The 19,200-nt window shown below is 55.5% G+C and overlaps 1 protein-coding gene across 1 annotated transcript in view; it reads right to left on the bottom strand.

The window, feature by feature from the left end:
- The window catches only part of ARHGEF17 (Rho guanine nucleotide exchange factor 17), a 58,411-nt gene extending 45,439 nt beyond the window's left edge, over positions 1 to 12,972 (bottom strand). Inside the window, exon 1 of the mRNA XM_061380761.1 lies at positions 9,311 to 12,972. Within this exon, the coding sequence (XP_061236745.1) occupies positions 9,311 to 12,499 (3,189 nt within the window). The 5' untranslated portion in view covers positions 12,500 to 12,972. The remainder of the gene's footprint in view (positions 1 to 9,310) is intronic.
- Positions 12,973 to 19,200: the final 6,228 nt, after the last annotated feature.

Raw genomic sequence — 19,200 nt, 5'->3', positions numbered from 1 at the left:
TTCCCTTCACATCTGCTCCTTGACCTCCAGTGCCCTGTCCTGGGAAAGGACTGGATGTTTGTCCAAGGGGGCTTGGGGGAGGGGGGGGGTCTCGGCAGTCCCAGGAGGCCAGGCTGTGGGGCTGGCTGGCAGCCAGGACCCCAGGCCTCCCTCCCTCCTGCTCCATGCTGCTCGGGGAGCAGGGCCTGCTCACCCCCTGGGAACCAATAAACAGGAAACAGACACCAACCTGGTGCTTGCTCCCTCAGCCTGGCCCCCACCATCACAGTCCCCCAACTGCTCTCCCACTGGCCTAAGACAGCCTCGCTTTTCCCCGGCCCCAGAATCTCAGAACCAAGAAGTAATAATCTCAAATGTATGAAAAAATTAAGTTAAAAGTTACGTCTTCTGCAGAAAAAAAAACAAAACAAAACAAAACTCAGACTCCTTCATCTTGAAACCACGAGATTCTGTGGTCTGAACTGGCAATCTCAGAAGTATACACTTTAAATTGGCCACAATTCTGACAGCTTCCAGACCTGGGGTCATGGGCTGAGGATTCGATCCATAAGTTTTCTCTTGGCCTTCACAGTAACTCCTTAGCATTCCCACTTTGCAGAGCAGCAAACTGTGGCTCAGAGCTGAGGTGCAACGACTTGTTAGATACCACCCAGCTGTGCGACAAGGGTCAGGTCTGAGATGTCAACCCTCATCTGTCTAACCCCAAAGCCCACCAGGCACATGGACCTCAGACTTCCCACTTTGAAGGGCCTCTCAGCCTGGGATGTGTAGCAGAGGGGATTGAGATCCACTTCACAGGCCAGTTCGAATGGGTCTGGGACCTCACTCGGCTTCTAGACTGGGGCTGGTGGTGACAAAACGGGTGAGGGGGCGGGAGCCAGGAGCCAGGTCAGTGGGCATTGGCTCCACCTCACCGCCCAGCCCCTCTGCCCACCTCCAAAGGCCCAGGCTGCTGGGTCACCCACCCTACAGACGTAGCCTGGAACCCATACACCCCTCCTATCTGGAGCTCTGTGCTCTGCTTCATGGCTGGAAAGAGATGCTGAGAACCTGAGCATTTTGGAATCAGGGTCTCTTAGGATCACAGAATCCTAGCATCTCAGTTACAAGGGGAGGAGCTAACATTTCTTTAGGAAACCCTCCTGGCATGATTTCATTCAATCTTAATCATAGTCTTTCATGGAGTGAGGGGATAATTCACCCGTTTTACAGATTCAGAGGGGTCTGAAAATGCTTGCCCCGGGTCCCAAAGCCAGCCTGAGAAGGGACACAGACCATGCTCCCTACCCTCCACGTGCCACTCTTCAGGGCCACCTCAGACAGCACCTCGGCCCTTTGGGGCCTGACTCTGGTCCAACAGTACCAGGGTCTCTAATGCCTGGCACAGAGCTCCCAGCACAGGTGGAGGGGTAGCTCCTGGCCATCTGCCCTGAGCCAGCCAGGGCCAGTCCAGCAGAGATGTGATTTCCACCCTAGATCCCACTCTTCTCTCTCTGCCCTGGCTCTACATTCTCCTGCCAACTGCCTTCTTGGGAGCTACTTCATCCCAATTTTTAGGCAGCCACTCTAGAAGGCAAACCCATCCACAGGGGACACGTTGGCTCTTCTGTCCCTCTCCCACCAGAGCAGGGCTCAGCCACCCTCTGGACCCCACCCACATCAGCGGGCTAAGACCCTTGTTGAGAACCCCTGACAAGCAGGGATGATGTCCAAACTTTCCTTGTGTGTTCTTATTGCCCATCAAGGGCTCAACAAACGACTGTTGAATGAATGGAGAAATGAAAGTGACAAATGATCAGGGAAAGAAATGAGTACAGGATAAATGCAGGGGGCCTGAGTTCACCAGCTCTACCTGGTGACCAGCACCTACTGGGAGCTCTGGCTTCCAGAAGTTGACAGCCTGACCCATCTGCCCACCTGTCAAAAGCAGAATAAAGGCCAAAGATGTCTGCGTCTGAATCCCCAAGGCCTGTGACTATGTTATCCTACAATGGTCTGAATCCCCAGGACCTGTGAATGTTATCCTACATGGCAAGAAGGACTTTGCAGACGTAATTACAGATTCTGAGATGGGAAGATTATCCTGGATGATCCAAATAGGCCCAGAGTAATGACAATGGTCCTTATAAGGGAGGAAGGAGGTTCAGTTCAGTGTGAGAGAGAGATCTGAAGACACTACATTGCTGTTTTTGAGCCGCTCATTCGTGTCTGACTCTTTGTGACCCCATGCGCTACAGCCCGCCAGGCTCCTCTGTCCATGCAAGAATACTGGAGCGAGTTGCCATTTCCTACTCCAAGGGATCTTCCCGACCCAGAGATCGAACCCATATCTCTTATGTCTCCTGCGTTGGCAAGTGGGTTCTTTACCACTGTGCCACCTGACTGACAGCTTTGAGAATGGAGGAAGGGGCCATGAGCCAATAAGAGCCAACAGCCTCCAGTGATGGAAAAGACAAAGGGCAGTTTTTCCCTAAAGGTTTCAGAAGGAATTCAGCCCTGCTAACATCATAATTTTAGCTCAGTGAAGCCCATTTTTTTCTGACCTCCAGAACTATAAAATGAAACTTGTATTAAGTCACTAAATACGTAGTAATTTGCTACAGCAGCAATAGGAAACTAATACACCACCCATCTGCCAGCCTAGACCCTGGAATTAGCTCATGTTCCTCCCACCTCAGGTACCTCTGGAGACTCCCCTCTCCCCTTCTCCCTGCCCCAGGAGTATTTCAGAGCTCCACAACTGCCCCAAACCCCAAAGAAAGTACTAACATCACACAGCAGCAGCATCAACACTTCTGTGTGCCGGCCCCAGAGTGAGCCCCACAATCTGCCACCAGTGTGGGGGACAGGCCCCCTCTATACGTGTGGAAGGGTGCAGAGCAGCTGCTGGTCGTAGGGAATAGGGTCCCTGGGGGCCAAGCCTGGGTGAGTTCCAGCCCCACTCTGAGCCTCAGTCTCCTCAGCAAGCTAAAGGGGACTGTGAATCCCACCCACCAGCACTTCAGTCTATTAATACAAGCTGGGATCCTACTAAGGACAGCTGCTACCTCTCCCAGCCGGAGTGGGAGTTCTTCCTGGTGCCCAAGAACATGAAGGAATCTATGGCTCAGAGAAGGGAAGGAACTTACTTAAGGCCACACAGCAGGAAAACGGAGAGGCCAAGCCTAGAACCCAGGTCTCCTGATGCCTAGTGCCAACCTTCACATGTCATACCACGACATCCCTCATAAGCCCCAAAGCTACTGGAGGGGGCTCAGATACCCTGGCTGGGGCCCTAGGCCCCTGCCTGTGATGGGCTGGGGCTCAGTCTCAGCTCAGAGCATGGCAGCCTGGCAGTCGTCCTCTGCCTCTGTCCACCCCTGGAATGCCCCAGAGGCCTGGGGGTGGGGGTGGGGGTTGCCTGAAGGATCAACTCCCATGGGGGGGCATGGTTCTAACAGGCTCCTGCTTCCCAAGAGACCCAGTGCCCCCGTTTCAGGGCCTGCCAGCCAAGGCGCCAGGCTGCCTGGGCACGTTTCCCAATAAGTACGCCAGGGCTGCAAGCCTTTCTGGGAAACATGGACTCCCCCTTCCCCCCACCCTACTACCATCATCCCTGCCAGCTCTGCTTAGTGGGAACTCTGTGGGGCCAACGTATGGCCTGGGAGTCAGGACACCTTGGGCCCAATTCCACTCGAGACCCAGGAGCTGGGACAAGTCTCTGCCCATCCTGGGCCTGCTTCATCTATGTACTGGGATGCCCCCCTAGCATCCCAGAGGGGAGGGGGGGGAACCAGCACTGCCTGTGGGTGGCGCGAGCTCCCTGTCTCAGGTAACATGCAAGCTGGAGCTGACAGGCGTCACAGCGGCTGTAGAGGAGCCACCAGTGGGATAAGGCACTGTCACCTGCCCCACTGGGGCCCTGAGAACCTCACCCTCCTAGCCTTTGAGCCACACCAACAGAGGTCTACAGGGGCGTCTGGTGCAGCTGACAGCTCCAGGTGACCCCGGGGGCTTTGTCAGTCTCCCCCTCCCCACTCTTAAGTGACCCCTCACAGCCACAAGGAGCTGCAGCAGAAACCCCCTACTCTGTTGCCTCTGCCCTAGCCCAAGCCCCCTTATCTCTTACCCAGACTGTTCCAGTGGCCTCTTGATGCCCCTTCCCCTGGGCCTCTGTAGTCTACCCCCATAGAGTGGCTAGAGCAGACTTGTGAAAGCCTAAGTCAGATTAGGTCACTACTCTAACTCAGAACCTCAAAATATGGCTTGCTGTCTCACCTCAAGTAAACACGGAAGACCTCCTATTGGTCTCTGAAATCTACCTCATCTGGCCCCAGCCCACTTCCACCCTTCCTTAACTCTGACCTCATCCCCACTTAACTCCATTCACACTGTCCTCTTGACTTTTACCCCAGGGCCTCTGCACTTGCTGTTCCTCTCTTCCCCGAAAGACAGCTGCCTGTCTTGCTCCCCTCAAGCCTCTGCTCTCCAGTCTCACCTCCTCAGTGAGACCTTATTCAGATTTCTTAATTTAATATATCCCTCCCCCCTCCTCTTGTCAACCTCTAGTCCCTTATCCTGGTTTCTTGTGCTTCCCAGCCCTCATCTCTCTCTGAAGCACAAGGTATCCATTTACAGACCGGTCTCCTCACTAGTCTGGAAACTCCATGAGGTCAGGCCTTTGTTTTATTTGCAGCTGTATCCCAGGGCCTAGAAGAGTGCCCGAGTGTCCAGGGGTTCAGAGGCATTTGTTGCAAGGATGGATGCATTGCCTTATCAAAGTTCACCCAAGTCTCTGAAACAAACGCCTAGGACACACAGTTTAATCCGTTCTTTCCTACCTACTAGCCTCTGCCCATGTTGTGCCCTCCTCCTAGAACCTCTCCCTTTCTTCTCTGGATATTCAAAGCCGAGCTCCAGACAGAGCCTCCTCCAGGGAGCGTCTCCTGCCAGCACCCAGGCCAGTCCCTCAACATCCCACAGCCCCTTCCAGTCAGCTACTAGATCCTGAATTCTCTGAGTGCTTCGGCAGCCTGGCGGTGCCTCCACCCCACTGCGGGGCAGCACGTGTAGCCTGAGAGATTGCAGATGGGCGGGAAGGAAGCAGGAGGGGCAAGTCCTGGCACTGGGAGGGGGCTGGGGACAGGATTAGCAGCAGCTTCCCAGCCTCCCGAATCCAGCTGGTCCTGAAAATTCAAGGCTGGAAAATGTCAGACGCAACTCTGGTCCATCCCTCAGCTCTTCCCTGTGGTGGGGGGAGGACGACCTATTCCTGGGCCACACTCCCCTAAGAGCCCAGGACCGTTAGAAAGTACTGGGGGTGGGGGGGGGAAGACAGGGAATAAACAGACAAAAGGGACAGCCCTCTGCCTGTCCTCCCCTTCCCAACCTCCTCCTGCTGGGTGACAAGACATTTAATTATAGATATTTGGTACTGCTCAGAATTCCAAATGTCCTAATCGCCTCCCCTCCCAGAGCAGTTTCCATGGAAAAATCAGAGTGAAGAGCCAAGGAGGGAAAGGAGAGAACCCCCACCCCGTGGGTTCCCTGCCAAGGAGAGACAGAGAGAAGAAAGGTGACAAAGAGCTGTAGCCAGGCGGTCCTCTGCAAGGTAGGGGGCTTTCTGGGCAAGAGGGGGATAGGGGCCATGTCTGCTGGGGGCAGGGGGTGCGGGCAAGGTCAGACTGGTGCATGAGCCCAGCTCTGCCCTGCCATACTAGGTGACCTTAAAGTCAGCGTTCTCCTTTCTGAGTCTTGAAGTTCTTCCCACCACAAACCCTGGCCCCAGAGCATTAAATAACTACCATGAAAGTGTTGAGACAGTTGGGAGTACAGGAAAGGCCCCCACTAACCATTGACCCTACCCCATTACTCAGATGGCAGGCCAATTCCATCAAGAAAAGAAACAGGGACGCTCAAGCCCCTTCACCTCCAAAACTAGGATTCAGTGGGAATCTAAGAGCCTGCAATTCTAAGAATTCAGCCTTGTGAGAGTCTCACAGCTTTCATTTTTGAAGACTGAAAAATTCAGAGAGTCTGGCATATGGTGGTAGTGGTTTAGTTGCTAAGTCACATCCGACTCTTGCAACCCCATGCGCTGTAGCCGCCAAGTTCCTCTGTCCACGGAATTTCCCAGGCAAGAATACTGGAGTGGGTTGCCATTTCCTTCTCCAGGGGATCTTCCTGACCCAGGGATCAAACCCACCTCTCCTGCATTGGCAGGCGGATTCTTTATAGTATGCACTTGATAAATGTCAGCCGCTGTTACTGCCATTTCAATATGCTAAAGTTCTCTGAGTCCATCCATCTGATTCTGAGACACAAGTCACTTCCTGTTTCTGGACTAGAGTTGCCTCTTCTCTTAAATGGGTATCAGGTACTTGAGGACAGAAGGTTGGATCAACTCTGTACTTTAGGGCCAGGACAGGGCAGCCTTGGGATGAACTGCTGATCTTCCAGGTTACTGTGGGCCTAAATGGAAATGACAAGGCATGTGGGAGGAGGCAGGGCAGAAATGCTCCACAGCTGGGCCTCCTCCACCCAGTACATCTGCAAGCAGGTGTTCATGGAAAGTGACCATGAGTGATCCCTTATTCCCTGGGCTCCTAGGTCCTTACAGCTGTTGCATAGAGCTGCCTTTCTCTCCCTTCCAGCCATATCCTGACTCCTTCTGTTTCCCTTGACCACCCTACAGGCTGAGTCCATCCTATAGACTTTCAAAGACCAGGCAGTCTAACCACCCACTGTACAGATGGGAAAACTGTGAAACCCAAGACGACTCTGTTCAGGTCTCAGCGGAGCTGAGCGGGCAGCACCAAGCAGAGGGCAGAAACGGACTTTGGGGTGGGAGAGACCTGACTTTGAGGGACTCCTCGCAGCCCAAGGGTAGGGTAGGAGCCCCCTCCGTCCCCGGAGCCTCTCCTGCTGGCCCCCTGGTTGGGCTCACACTGGTTTCTGCCTCATCAGCAAAGCGCAACAGCCTCTTCCCTTTTTATTCTGGAGCCCACATCACATCATCTCTACCCACAGCCCAGGGAGCGTGACTGGAACCCCAGGCCTGAAACAAAGGAACCTTGTCTCCTCCACGGAGGCCAGAAGGAGGGCTGGAGAGCTGCTCCCCATCTTCCTGGAGCCAGAAGGAAGGGGACAGCAGGAGGGATTTGGGCTAGCAGATGGGAGAACTTCCAGGCTTTATGAGTGAGTTGGGAGTCAGGGGATGGTGAATCTCTTTTGAGCTGACTGAAGTCCACCAGGTTATACTGAGGCCAGAATGCCCAGTCCTGTGCTCAGAAAGTAGTAGGGCGCAGGGAGGAGGGGACAAGGCTGGTCACCGAGAAGCAGCTGGGACAGTGAACCCTGTTTTTTTCCCCTTTCTCCTGCCCCCAGGAAGGGCGTGATCATACCACCCACGCACAGTATACACAAGTCTGCCAGGTAGAGACCATTACTTACAGAAGGCGAAGGTGAGGCAAAAATCAGGGACGTGACTGACCCTAGGCCACACAGGGATCTGGAGCAGGGACTCAAATGCTGCTCTTCCAACGACAGACTCACCAGTTCTCTAAGGGGTAAGAGGGGACACTAGGCTGGGCCTGGAGAGAGAAGGGGACTGGAGCGAGCAAAGGCTTGGAGGCTGGAGAGAGCCTCCACTGAGCACAGGGAGCAGCCTGTGCTATGAGCAGGTGTGTCCCACCTCATACCTCTCTGGGGGCAGCTTGGGGCATGTGGGGCGCTTGAGGGGGGTTAAACTTCTCCCTGAGACCAGGCAGGGCAGGGGGACAATGTGATGAGAGTAGACCTGGAGTCAATTCCGCAAAAACTCCCACCTCCTCTCACTGCCTCTTCCTAGGAGTAGGGCCCCCTCCCCGCAGTCTCCCCAAGTCCCTCGATTCACTCCCCTAATTTACTCCTCAAGGCTCCCAGAGGAGATAATTTCATGGGAAAAGAATCTGGGGAGGGGGTCCCTGGCAGGAGCTGCCCCTGCTGTCATCCCTCCCCACCCCAACAAAGACAACAAGCACCTGAGCTACCCTACCAAGCTCTGAGAAGGAAGGACAGGGCCCAAATGTTCCCTCTCCCTGCCCACTGACTGCAGCCTCTGTGAGAGACACCAGAGCCAGGACTAGAAAAAACTAGAGACAGGAGGGAGAAACAAAGAGAGAGAGTTCAGAGCGGGCCGTGAGAGCACTGAGAACCGGCAGTGACCAAATTAGTCCAAGGTTCAGGGTTTTTAGGTTCCTCACTCTGCAGGGAACACAGTGGGTGTGTAAGCCATGGTTGAAATAACCCCAGGCCATCTCCACTCCAGACTCAAAGCCAGAGCCTCAAATCTAGCTTCCAACTGAGATGCCAGGCCATCACACTGCCTAGAACCCAAGTGAACCCAACAGCCCAAACTCCAGAAACAGCTAGACAGAAAGCAGAGAGGTAGTCTCTGAGAGAATGAGTCCTAGCGCCAGGGGTCTGGCAGAGGAAGGAGGAAGCATCTGAGAGTCAGCAAAATGGGGGTGCAGGGAGAAGATACAAGCCTGCACGATGAGGGGACAAGTGCTCCCAAGTCTTGTCTACTGACAGCCCTTCCGTTGACCCTGCCCTCCCCGAGAGGTCCTCATTCTAATTGGAGGAGGCTTTGGCAGATTTCAGGTCCAAAGAGTGTGCCATGCCACAGACTCCCCACAAATCTGTATAGCACAGCTAGAAGGAGATAGAGGCACCACTTTGTCCAAAACCCCCGATTTTTACGGATGGGAAGGTTGAGTTACAGAGAAAAGCCAGGGCTGCCAATGTACCTTATGAAGCCCTCTCCACTTTACGGAGATAAAGTCATGCCTTGTACCTCTTCAATTCTCCCAGGCCCAGGCTCAGACCCAGATTTTGATCTACCACAGGCAAGCCACCTGAGGAAGGGCAAACCCATGTCATCTGTGGGCCTCCGAACTCAAACATCCTACAGGAGGTCAGCAAGGTGCTTGAGAAAGTTCCACCACCCTCACAGCTCCTCATGTATTGATAAAAAACCAAATATGAATCTTTAAAACCATTCCCTGAAAAACATATAAAGGACCAGATTAGAACCCTTTGTAATTATCACCCAGAATACACTGGAGCAGATAAGAACCTCTGAGTTAGCACCAGCAGAAGCCTCTGAGGCCTGAGTAGACAGGGCCCATATGTCATTAACACTCTTAAAACCGCCTGGGCACTTCCAGGACCTGAGAAGCTCCCTCACACCTGGGCACCTGCCCAATGAGCACACTCAAGAGACTCCTGCAGAAGTCATATTCACAGCCCTCTTTCAGCCCCGCCCCGAAGGCCCCCTACTAAGACTCACCACTTGTGGCTTGCTGCAGCACTTGCTGGTTGGGGCAGGCTCATCTGGAGCCCGGGCTGCCTCAGGGGGCTTGACCTCCGAAGATGGTGGTGCAGTCGGAGTCAGGCAGGGCATATCCACGGGCACTGGGGCAGGGACCCCACTGGAGTGGAGGGTCAGCATGTACTGCTTAGTGACGTCCTCAAGAGATGGTGCCTGCATCGTGGGGTGGGCTTTGGCAGGGAAGCCCATGGGCTCTGGCACAGCCACAGGGGGGCCAATGGAAGTCGGTGTCTCAGGCACCACGATGGGTGTGAAGGTGGCAGGCACACTAGCATGGCGAACGTGTTTGGAGGAGGGTCGGGCCAGAGACAGGCTGCCAGCCTGGTCCTGATTGCCCTCCTCTCTTGAGAGCTCCTGATGACTGCTCCGGGCTGGGCGCTTCTTGGAACCACGGCGAATGAGCCGTGGGGACAGAATGTTAGCAAGTTTCGGGTCAAGGTGGAAATCATGGTGGGCAGTGGAAGAGGCAGGTGGGGCCTCAGGTAGGGCCCTCTCAGACTGTGCCCGGCCCCTGGCAGGACTGGGCTCTTCTGGTTCTGCCCGCCGCTCAGCCAGGATGGGCTCGCTGCTGGATGGAGGCAACATGGGCTCGACCTCTCTGATGGGCTCCCCTCCAGGACCCTCGAATCCAGGCCCAGCCAGTTCCCCACGGCGGCTGGGGTCACTCAGAGATTTCTTCTTGGGGGCTTTGCCAGCAACCCTGTCATCCACCACACACCCTAAGGCACCCGGGCCCTGAACAATGCTCTGAATAACCTCGGGGTATCCCTTGCTCTCTTCACTGCCTACAGACCAGTCACTGTGGCCACTGGTCAAGCCCTCATCCATAGCTGGGGCTGTCGGAAGCCCTGTCTTGGGGCTCAGTGAACCCAGGAGGTTGCTATCCACAGAGAACCCAGAGGGCTCCTCAGAGGTGGCGGCCCGGTGGCGCTGTGGAATTGGGTCACTCAGAGACCGGTAGGCCTCACCTGCCTCCCCATTGCTCAGTTCAGTCCCACCAGGGCCTGAAGGTGGGATTTTGCGTCTGCGGCGGAGGGCACCAGGTGTGGGAGGGGTATCAGGGGACACCAGGGCCCACCCTCCCAGACTCTCTTCAGCCCCAGGGCCATGGTGGTTGGTCTGGGCTGAGGATGAGGAGAGGGGTCGCCAAACACCTGTGGGACCCAGGCTGCAAAATGCTGAAACAGAAGGCTCAGGGTCCGCTCCAATGCCCTCATCTGTCAGACTCGACTCAGGGCCGGAGAGTTCTTCTTGAGACCGCTGCCCTCCGGTCACGTCTCCTGCCCAGTCAGGACTCCCAGGGGGGACATCATTGCCATCATCCTGCTGGGCACCCATCCGCTGGATCTTCTCAAAAACCTGACGGGCCTCTTGAACATACTGATCCTGGACGACGAGGGGCAGTGGATCCTCCTCGGCACCTGGGCCTGCCAGCAGGAGTTCAGAGGAGCTGGGCTTCAGGACACCAGTGCGGGACAGGCGGCGGGCCATGGGCTTCTCAGAGCAGGTAAAGGACTTTGCCCTTCGGAGGGTGGCCGTCAAGTCCTTCAGTGTGGGGCGGGTGCCAGATGATGCTGGGGCTGGGGCAGGCATGGGCCCAAGTTGCCCCACCGAGCTATCTGCGGATGGTGAATCTCTGCCATCTACCGGGCCACTTCCAAGGTCTCCAGGTCGCCCACCAGGCTTTCGGATCCTCAGCTCTGAAAGGTCTGAACGCAGAAAACTGAGTAGCGTCAGGGTCTCCGAGGCAATATCTGGATTCGACAGGGACTTCCGTTGCCGGCTCTTGTCCAGATCCAATCCTCCATCCCTCGATACCCTCGTGGTGCCCACAGGTCCCTTGGTGCGGCTTCGCACCTGGGGCCTGACGAGCCCTTCCCCGGCTCCAAAGCTGGGGGAGCGATACACACCCCAGTTCCCAGAACCCCGGCTAGCCCACAGCTCCTCATCCTTGAGAGTCTCTGTGCTGGAATAACGGCTGCTACCGCGGGAGCCTGCAGGGCTGGCCAGGTACGCGGGAAAGCTCACCTTGGCCACGCGGAACGTTCCCCCCACAGTGTCTGACAAGGGCCGAAGTCCTTCCTGGGGGCCTGGTACACAGGGGGGAGAGCCAGCACCCCACCCTTGGGGTCCTTCCTCGCTAGGAGCTCTTGGAGGAGTTGGGGGATCGGGGCTCCCAGATCCCCCTGCCGAGTCCATGCTGCTCGGATTTAACCCATAACTGTCCGGCCTACAGTCCTTATCCAAAGAGGAGCTTCCAGGCCTGGGTCCCGTCCTCCCTCCCCGGCAGTGGCCACCCTCACCGTCTTGGTCCTCGTCACTGCCTGAGGAGTGGCCGCCGTGGTAGGCCGGACTCTGCGCCCCGGGCAGCGGCGGCGGCGGGCCCTCCTCTTCCTCCTCGCTGGAGCTGGCAGCCCGGCTGCGGCTGACAGGATAGGAGGAAACGATGGAGGAGGAGGAGGAGGAGGCCCGGGCCCAGGCCTGCGGTTGGGAGAAGCTATGCCAAGAATGTAAACCATCCGCCGGACGCTGCGCTCGCTCCTGTTGCTGCCGCCGCCTCCTCCCCTCGATCCCCGGGCCGGGCAGCGGCCGCGCCGAACGCAGGCCCGCCAAAGGGAAGCACGTCCGAGGAGGTGGCGTCGGGGGCTGCCGGGGTTCCCGGGTCGCGGGCTCCCACGCGGCCCCGTCAGGGCTGGGCGTCCCCGAGGCCTCTGAGTCGGCACTGGGCCGCCTGGAGCCAGGGCCCCCGAAGAGCTTGCGCATCTCCATGACGCTGGGCCAGGCTCCGCGCGCGGCTCCCTCTGCCGCTTCTTCTGCTGCCGCCGGGGAGACGCCCCCGTCTCGGGGCCCGGTGGAGTTGTCGTCCAGACGCTGTGCGTCGAAGCGCCGGGAGAGCTGGCGCACAGACGGCGAGAGGCTGCGGAGCGGGCGCGGCTGCGCGGGGGCGGCCGGGGGCCCCGACGCCAGCTTGGACACGCGCCGGGAGGGCTGGGCCGGGACGGCCGCGACCGGTCGGCACGAGGAGCGGCGCCGCAGTCCCGGAGCGTCCGTGGCCTCTTCCCTCTGCCCGGGCCCGCCGCTCCAGCGCTCCAGGAGCTTGAACGAGACGCTGCGATATAGCTGGGGCCGGGGGGCCCCGTCCGCCATGGTGGCGGGACTCACTCTGGGGGGGCTGGCCTCGGGGAGCCGCGGCCAACCCCCCCTGCGCCCCCGTCCCGAAGGAGCGCAGCGGCCGGGGTCCCAAGGCTGGGGTCTCGCAAGTCGCAGTGCGAGGCAATTAGCGGGGTAAGGGTGCAGAGACCCAAGCAGAGGTTTAGCTGCGGCGGCTCAAGTTTCTGGGCGCGCGGGCCGCCTCGGCTCCATCCCGCGCGACCCCTCCCGCCTCAGCGTCGACTCCTGGGCCCAGCCCCCGCCTCGCCCGGTGCGGCCCGGAGCATCTCTGCCCGACCCGGTCCCGGCAGGACCCCGACGCTTAGTTCCTCGGCTCTGCGCCCCCTCCTCAGCCGGCCGGCCTGCCTCTCCTCGAGCTTCTGCTCCCGCTCCCTCCCTCTGAGCTGCTCTCTCCTAGCTCCCTTTTGTTGCAAATAAACTTTGTGGCAGAGGAAAGGGGGTGGGGGGCGGGGCCTCGCGCCCAAAAGAGGGGGTGGGCTCCGGGAGCGCGCTAGGCTGGGAATCGGGAGTTGTGGGGGGTGGGGAGGGGAGGGAATCGGGGAGGAGCCGACAGACCGCTGGAGCAGAGGCTGACTGAAGCAGCCCTCCAGATGAGCCCCTTGGGAGCTCGGCGGGCAGAGCTACCTCCCCCCAGAACTCGCTGCAACACGAATCGTCCGAGTGTGGTCAGCTCCGCGGGCATACAGTCAGGGTGGCGCACCCACTGCTTTCGGGCAGAAACGCCTCCTGCCCCAGGGACCCCCAACATGGCAACCTCAGACCCACGAACACCACTGACACAGGTATTCTGAGAAACACTCTGCCAGCCGAGAGACCCGCCACCAGGGGGAGCAGTGCGCGCCTCAGGCCAACCTGGGCGCTCGCTGCTCCCCGTCCCGCCCCTTCACCCCGCCCAGGCCACGCCTCCTATCGGGTCTTTCACGGCGAATCCCATTGTAACTGCGACCGGGTCCAGCCCCTGGGGCCCCCAAACGCCCCGCCCCTCCCGCTTCTGCAGCCAATCCAGTTCTGACCGCCCCCCCAATCCGCCCCAAGCGGCTCCAGGAGCCCCACCCTTTGTGACTACGCCCCCACGTTTCCAGAGGCACGCCCTGCGCCTCTTTGTCCCCTCCTTCTCCGGCGGCGCTCTGGGGTACGCGGTTCTTGCGCCCTCTTCTGGCCGGTTTTCCCCAATCCCCCCTACCCTGCTCCTCTCAACCCGCGTGGAACCTTGAACGAGTAAAGCAACACCCACCACAAAAAGACCCGGAGAACTGATTAAGACTTCATTTCCTTTACTTCCTTCTTGTTATCTAGTCCTTTCAAGAGCCGTTTCAAACCTATTCCCTTCGCAGAGTGCACTGTCCCTCCTTCGACTCCACTCACACTAGGCGCTTTCACGCAACGTCCTCAATTTACCACTGCAAAACCTACACTCCTACCTGAGGCCGATCTGCCCTCCTGATAGGCAAGGTGTGGGTGGCTTCTACTGTTTCACTCTGCCCCTTGAAGGTGGATCTCACTGTGCCTTCTCTATGGGTCATGAAGGCAAAGTAACTTTGACCAGTGTTAAAGTCAGGAAATGGTTCAGTTCAGTTCAGTTCAGTCGCCCAGTCATGCCCGACTCTTTGCGACCCCATGAATTGCAGCACTCTAGGCCTCCCTATCACCAACTCCTGGAGTTCACTCAAACTCACGTCCATCGAGTCAGTGATGCCATCCAGCCATCTCATCCTCTGTCGTCCCCTTCTCCTCCTACCCGCAATCTCTCCCAGCATCAGAGTCTTTTCCAATGAGTTAACTCTTCGCATGAAGTGGCCAAAGTACTGGAGTTTCAGCTTTAGCATCGTTCCTTCCAAAGAAATCCCAGTGCTGATCTCCTTTAGAATGGACTGGTTGGATCTTCCTGCAGTCCAAGGGACTCTCAAGAGTCTTCTCCAACACCACAGTTCAAAAGCATCAATTCTTTGGCGCTCAGCTTTCTTCCCAGTCCAACTCTCATTTCCATACATGACCACTGGAAAAACCATAGCCTTGGCAAATTCAGGATGCCAATGGCAATGGCGAATTCAGATTTCAGGAGCTTCAGACACCATGCTCCTCCAGACAGCCTTTGCTAATTCCAGATCCCTGATGAGCCCTCAGCAGTATTGTCCTCCTCCTTGGGCCTGGGTTCTGCCTTCCTAGAAAGAGAGGATACTCATGTTCCCCTTAGCCCAAGAGGACTGTGGCTGCCATCAACCCCCTCCACCCCTAAACACACACTGCTCATCCCATGTGTCCAAATGAGCAGGCATGGCTGGACATAGTGTAGGATGGGAGACACTCAGGGATTGCCTGACTACCTCATGAGACTGGGAGGACCTCAGGGCCCTGCTTGCTGCTTCCCTTGGATTACAGGAGATGGCTGTAGGGAGAAAGCTCTTCCCCTTTGAGTTGAGACCAGTCTCCAGTAAGTCCCTCACCTCAACCTTGTCTCAGCTCTGCCTCAAAGTGGCCAGCATATCTCTCCCTCTTTAATGGGAAATTGATAGTAAGGAAGAGAACTCTGTCTGGCCTATTACCTCTCTGCCTTTTCCTTGCTGTGTGACGTTGGGTAAATCCTTTCACTTCCCTGGGCCTCATCTGAAAAGTATGGAGTGGGTTTAAGTTTCCCCAAGGGTGCCTTTCTCTGTCTCTATTTGAAATCAGACTCTTGTCTCCTGGAGATTGTTTTCTTTCTAGTCTTCTGAGGAAATTTTGGTATGGTGCAGGGATCGTCTTCCTGGAAGTCACTGCTCCTCTCCAATAATAATGATGGCCCCTGCCATCTGAAATTTGTGATTTTATTTTTTTAAACGTCATTTTTGTATATTTATTTACTTATTTTTGGCTGCACTGGGTCTTTGTTGCTGCTTGCGGGCTTTCTCTAGTTGCAGCGAGTTGGGGCTCCTCTCTAGTTGTGGTGTGTGGGCTTCTATTGCGGTGGCTCCTTTTGTTGCAGGAGCATGGGCTCTAGGGCACATGGGCTTCAGTAGTTGGTCGAGGGCTCAACAGTTGCGACTGGCAGGCTTGTTGACCCATGGCATGTGAAATCTTCCTGGACCAGGTATTGAATCTATGTCGCCTGCATTGGCAGGTGGATACTTAACCACTGGACCACCAAGGAAGTCCTGAAATTTGTAATTTTCCAAGCTCTTTCACACCTGGTCCTGTTTTGTCTTCACGTCACTTCTGGACTAGAGGACAGAGGTTTTTATTCCCAAATCACAGATGAGGAAGCTGATGGAGAGGAGCAGAGACTCAGGTCACAGGTTCCAGCACCGTGCAGCTTGGCCTTGAGGTGTCCATGGAGCACTCATGAGATGCTGTGAGCAGGCAAGCCATTCTCTGATTGGTGAGCTTCCCACTGGGTGAAGGCCCAGTTTAGATCCTTAAATACCCTCCCTCTCCACCAAAGGGATTCCTGGTCCAAAGGCTCTAGCCAGCCCACCTCGATACTGGAGTGGGGTGCCATTTCCTCCTCCGGGGCTCTTCCCGACACAGGGATGGAACCCACATCTCTTGGGTCTCCTGCATTGTTCTTTACCACTAGCACCACCTGGGAAGCCCCCTAGGAGACTGTGCCTAACTAAAACGGATTTGACATTATAGTTGGCACAACTTCCTCGGGGTCCCCACTTACTAGGACTGGGTGGGGCAAGTGGGTACTTGTAAGGCAGGTGAAGAGAGGAAAGGGGAGGGGAGGGAGGGAGGGTGAAGTGAGGGAGGATCTAGTATCTGGATTAGAGAGAGGCTATGTGACCTGCGTGAGTCAGTTCCCACATTCAGGTCCCAGCTTCCCCATCTGTAACAGGAGGTATTATAAGGATTAAACAAGAAACTGAGTGTACAACACATTGATGGTACCTGGAATCCCGGCAGTGTACATTACTGTCTTCATGGCCCCCAGTGCTTCCTTGGCCGGCAGCCTTTTTCTCTCCAGCTTCATATCAGGCCACAGCCCTTCCTATCCCTCCTCCAGCAGCCTCCACGCCTTTGTGTTGTTCCCTACACCAGCAACACTCTTATCCCCTTTCCTTCAGTCTAATTACAACTATCCAAGACCCAGCTGCACTGCTTCAACCCCAGAAAATCTTCCCTAACCCACAGAAGAATCCTTGGACCCTTCTGAACCAGCATGGTCCCTCCTGCCCCTCACTGCACTCCACCCCTGTCTGTGTCTTCTCTGTCCCCATTCCAGCAAGTAGACATGCCCAGGGTAAGCCCCTACGCTGACCCCTACCCCCCATCACTAAGAATGCTCTGGGTTAAAGTGAGGGGGAAGAAGGGGGATAGGGAAGAGGAAAAAGAAAAAAAGCAGGAGAAGAGAAGGAGGAATTCAAGCCCCCAAATGGTGCTTGGAATCCCAGTCCTGGCATGTAATGAATGATTTTTCCTTCTTACAGCAACAGATAGGGCTCATGGATTATGGCTCTTGTTCTCAAAAAAGTGTGCTGTTTTTTTTTCCCCCTTAAAGACTGGCTGCCTTCTAGGTAAAGGAGAAAGAAAAACCCTTGCAATCTTCTGCTTAAAGCTCCTTGTTTAGAAACCTGCTATGCCTATTCTTAGAGACGGACCCTAGAGGAAGCTGTGTGCACAAAAGGCGAAACCACTGTACAGTAACATTCACTGCATGCCTACTGTGTTCCAGGCGTCATTCTAAGTGCTTTGCATGTGTTAGTTAATTTAATCCTCACAACAGTTTTATGAAATAGGTGCCATTATTACTCCCATTTTACAGTTAGGGAAGTTAAGGTATGAAGAAGTTAAATAACCTGTCCAGAGTAATACAGCTAGTAAGTGAGAGCCAGGATACACACCCAGGTGATCTAGCTCTGGGGTCTGAACCCTTTATGCTATTCTGCCTTACAAGGAAAACTAGGAATGGGATTTACCTGTGGCCCACAATTTTCACTCTTGAAAAAGTAACCAGGGGGTCACAGTTCTTGTGGGTTGCTGGGACAATCCTCTGGGACTCACTGGATTGGCTGTTGGTGGAGGCCCTCTGCCTTCTGCTCTTCCATCTCCTACCCCCCGTGACAGGCAGCTGAAGAGCCTGGACTCAGAAGCAAGATGGATAACACCTGGCCTGCTTGGCACAGCTCTGCATTATATAGGGACTAAGAACCAGTCTCTGTCTTCTCATGTCCCCATACATCCATCTCACCATGACCCAAAGAATCAAACTGCCTTCTGTCCAAACTGTCAGCCTCTCCAGCAAGGGCACTTTGAATGGATTCCCAAGATGGGTTCAGCTACTTCCTCCACCAGCTGTAAGCACACCTCTGACATTACTGTGGCGTTTCACCCCTGCAGAGCCCTTCTCTAAATGTCCCTGGGGCTGAACAGCCTTGGAAATTAGACAGGGTGAAAGGAAAAATACTGAAGAAGTTATTCCATCCTTCCCCTCCCTGCCTGACCCTCTGCCCTTCCTTCTCCCCATTCTACCTTCTAAGGCAGAACACTTGCTTTGCCATGACCAGTTCTGTCAGTACTGGGTCTGTGTAATGTACCAGCAGCTATGGGCCAGCCAGGCTGTTCTATGGGAGGAAAACTAAGATCTGGGAGAAAGGAATAAGGACTAGAGGAGTAATGGGGGTGGAGTGTGGGTGTTTGTGGAGATGAGGACAAGGAGCAGAGAGGACGAGGAGCCAGCAGGAGTGCCTGAAAGAGATGTGAGCAGGGGGGAAACAAGTGAAGATGACTTGGAAGGGCTTTGTGTGGTATAATTCTCCTTTGTTGCCTTCTCGGGGACCTTCAGTGAAGATGCTGTAGGGAAAGAGCAAATTAGCCAAGATGGCGGTGGCCAGGCTCTCTCACCCCACGTTTGTAAATACATGGTTATGTAATAGCTGAGATCACTTACAGCATTGTGCATGCACATCATGGTGACCCACTTGACCACAGGCCACTTCTGTTCTGTTAACCTATATAAGCACCACCTGGAAAGCTCTTGCAGGGGGCAAGTTGAGTGGAGTCCAGTGAAGTCGAGGCGGGTCACGTGGAGTTGAACTGCACAGTCGTCATTGCTGCTGTGTCAGCCATTAGAGAGTAAAGCAGGTCTCCCTTGCTGCTGCGAATAAAGAATGCCTGCACTTCCTATGGCTCCTTGAGTTTTCTTCTAGCTTCCCCACTCCTGCCTTGCCTACCCTGGGTTCAGTGAACAGTGAGATACAGCAAGACAGAAGCCCTTCCAGGGTTTTATAAGCTCAGCTCTGTGTTTGAGATATGAGGGTACCTCCAGGCAGCCTTCCAGGTACACACAGGCCAGAATGATGGAGATGAGAGCACAGGGGTAGAACCTAGAAGAGGCAGTCTGTCCCAAGGCTGATATGCAGGCTCCAGGCCACGGGATCTCCATGTAGCAGCCTCTTAGTGGCCCTGGGGATAGCCCTGCATCTCCTCAAGCTGCTGACTTCTCCTTTAAGAATGAAGTAGTGTTGTATCAAAAAGTCTACAAACAAATGCTGGAGAGGGTGCGGAGAAAAAGGAACCCTCTTACAGTGTTGGTGGGAATGCAAACTAGTACAGCCACTATGGAGAACAGTGTGGAGATACCTTAAAACCTGGAAATAGAACTGCCTTATGACCCACAGCAATCCCACTGCTGGCTATACACACCAAGGAAACCAGAATTGAAAGAGACATGTGTACCACAATGTTCATCGCAGCACTGT

Source organism: Bos javanicus, chromosome 15, assembly GCF_032452875.1.
Source record: "Bos javanicus breed banteng chromosome 15, ARS-OSU_banteng_1.0, whole genome shotgun sequence".
NCBI lineage: Eukaryota > Metazoa > Chordata > Mammalia > Artiodactyla > Bovidae > Bos > Bos javanicus.
This window is presented reverse-complemented; position numbering and strand designations above follow the sequence as displayed.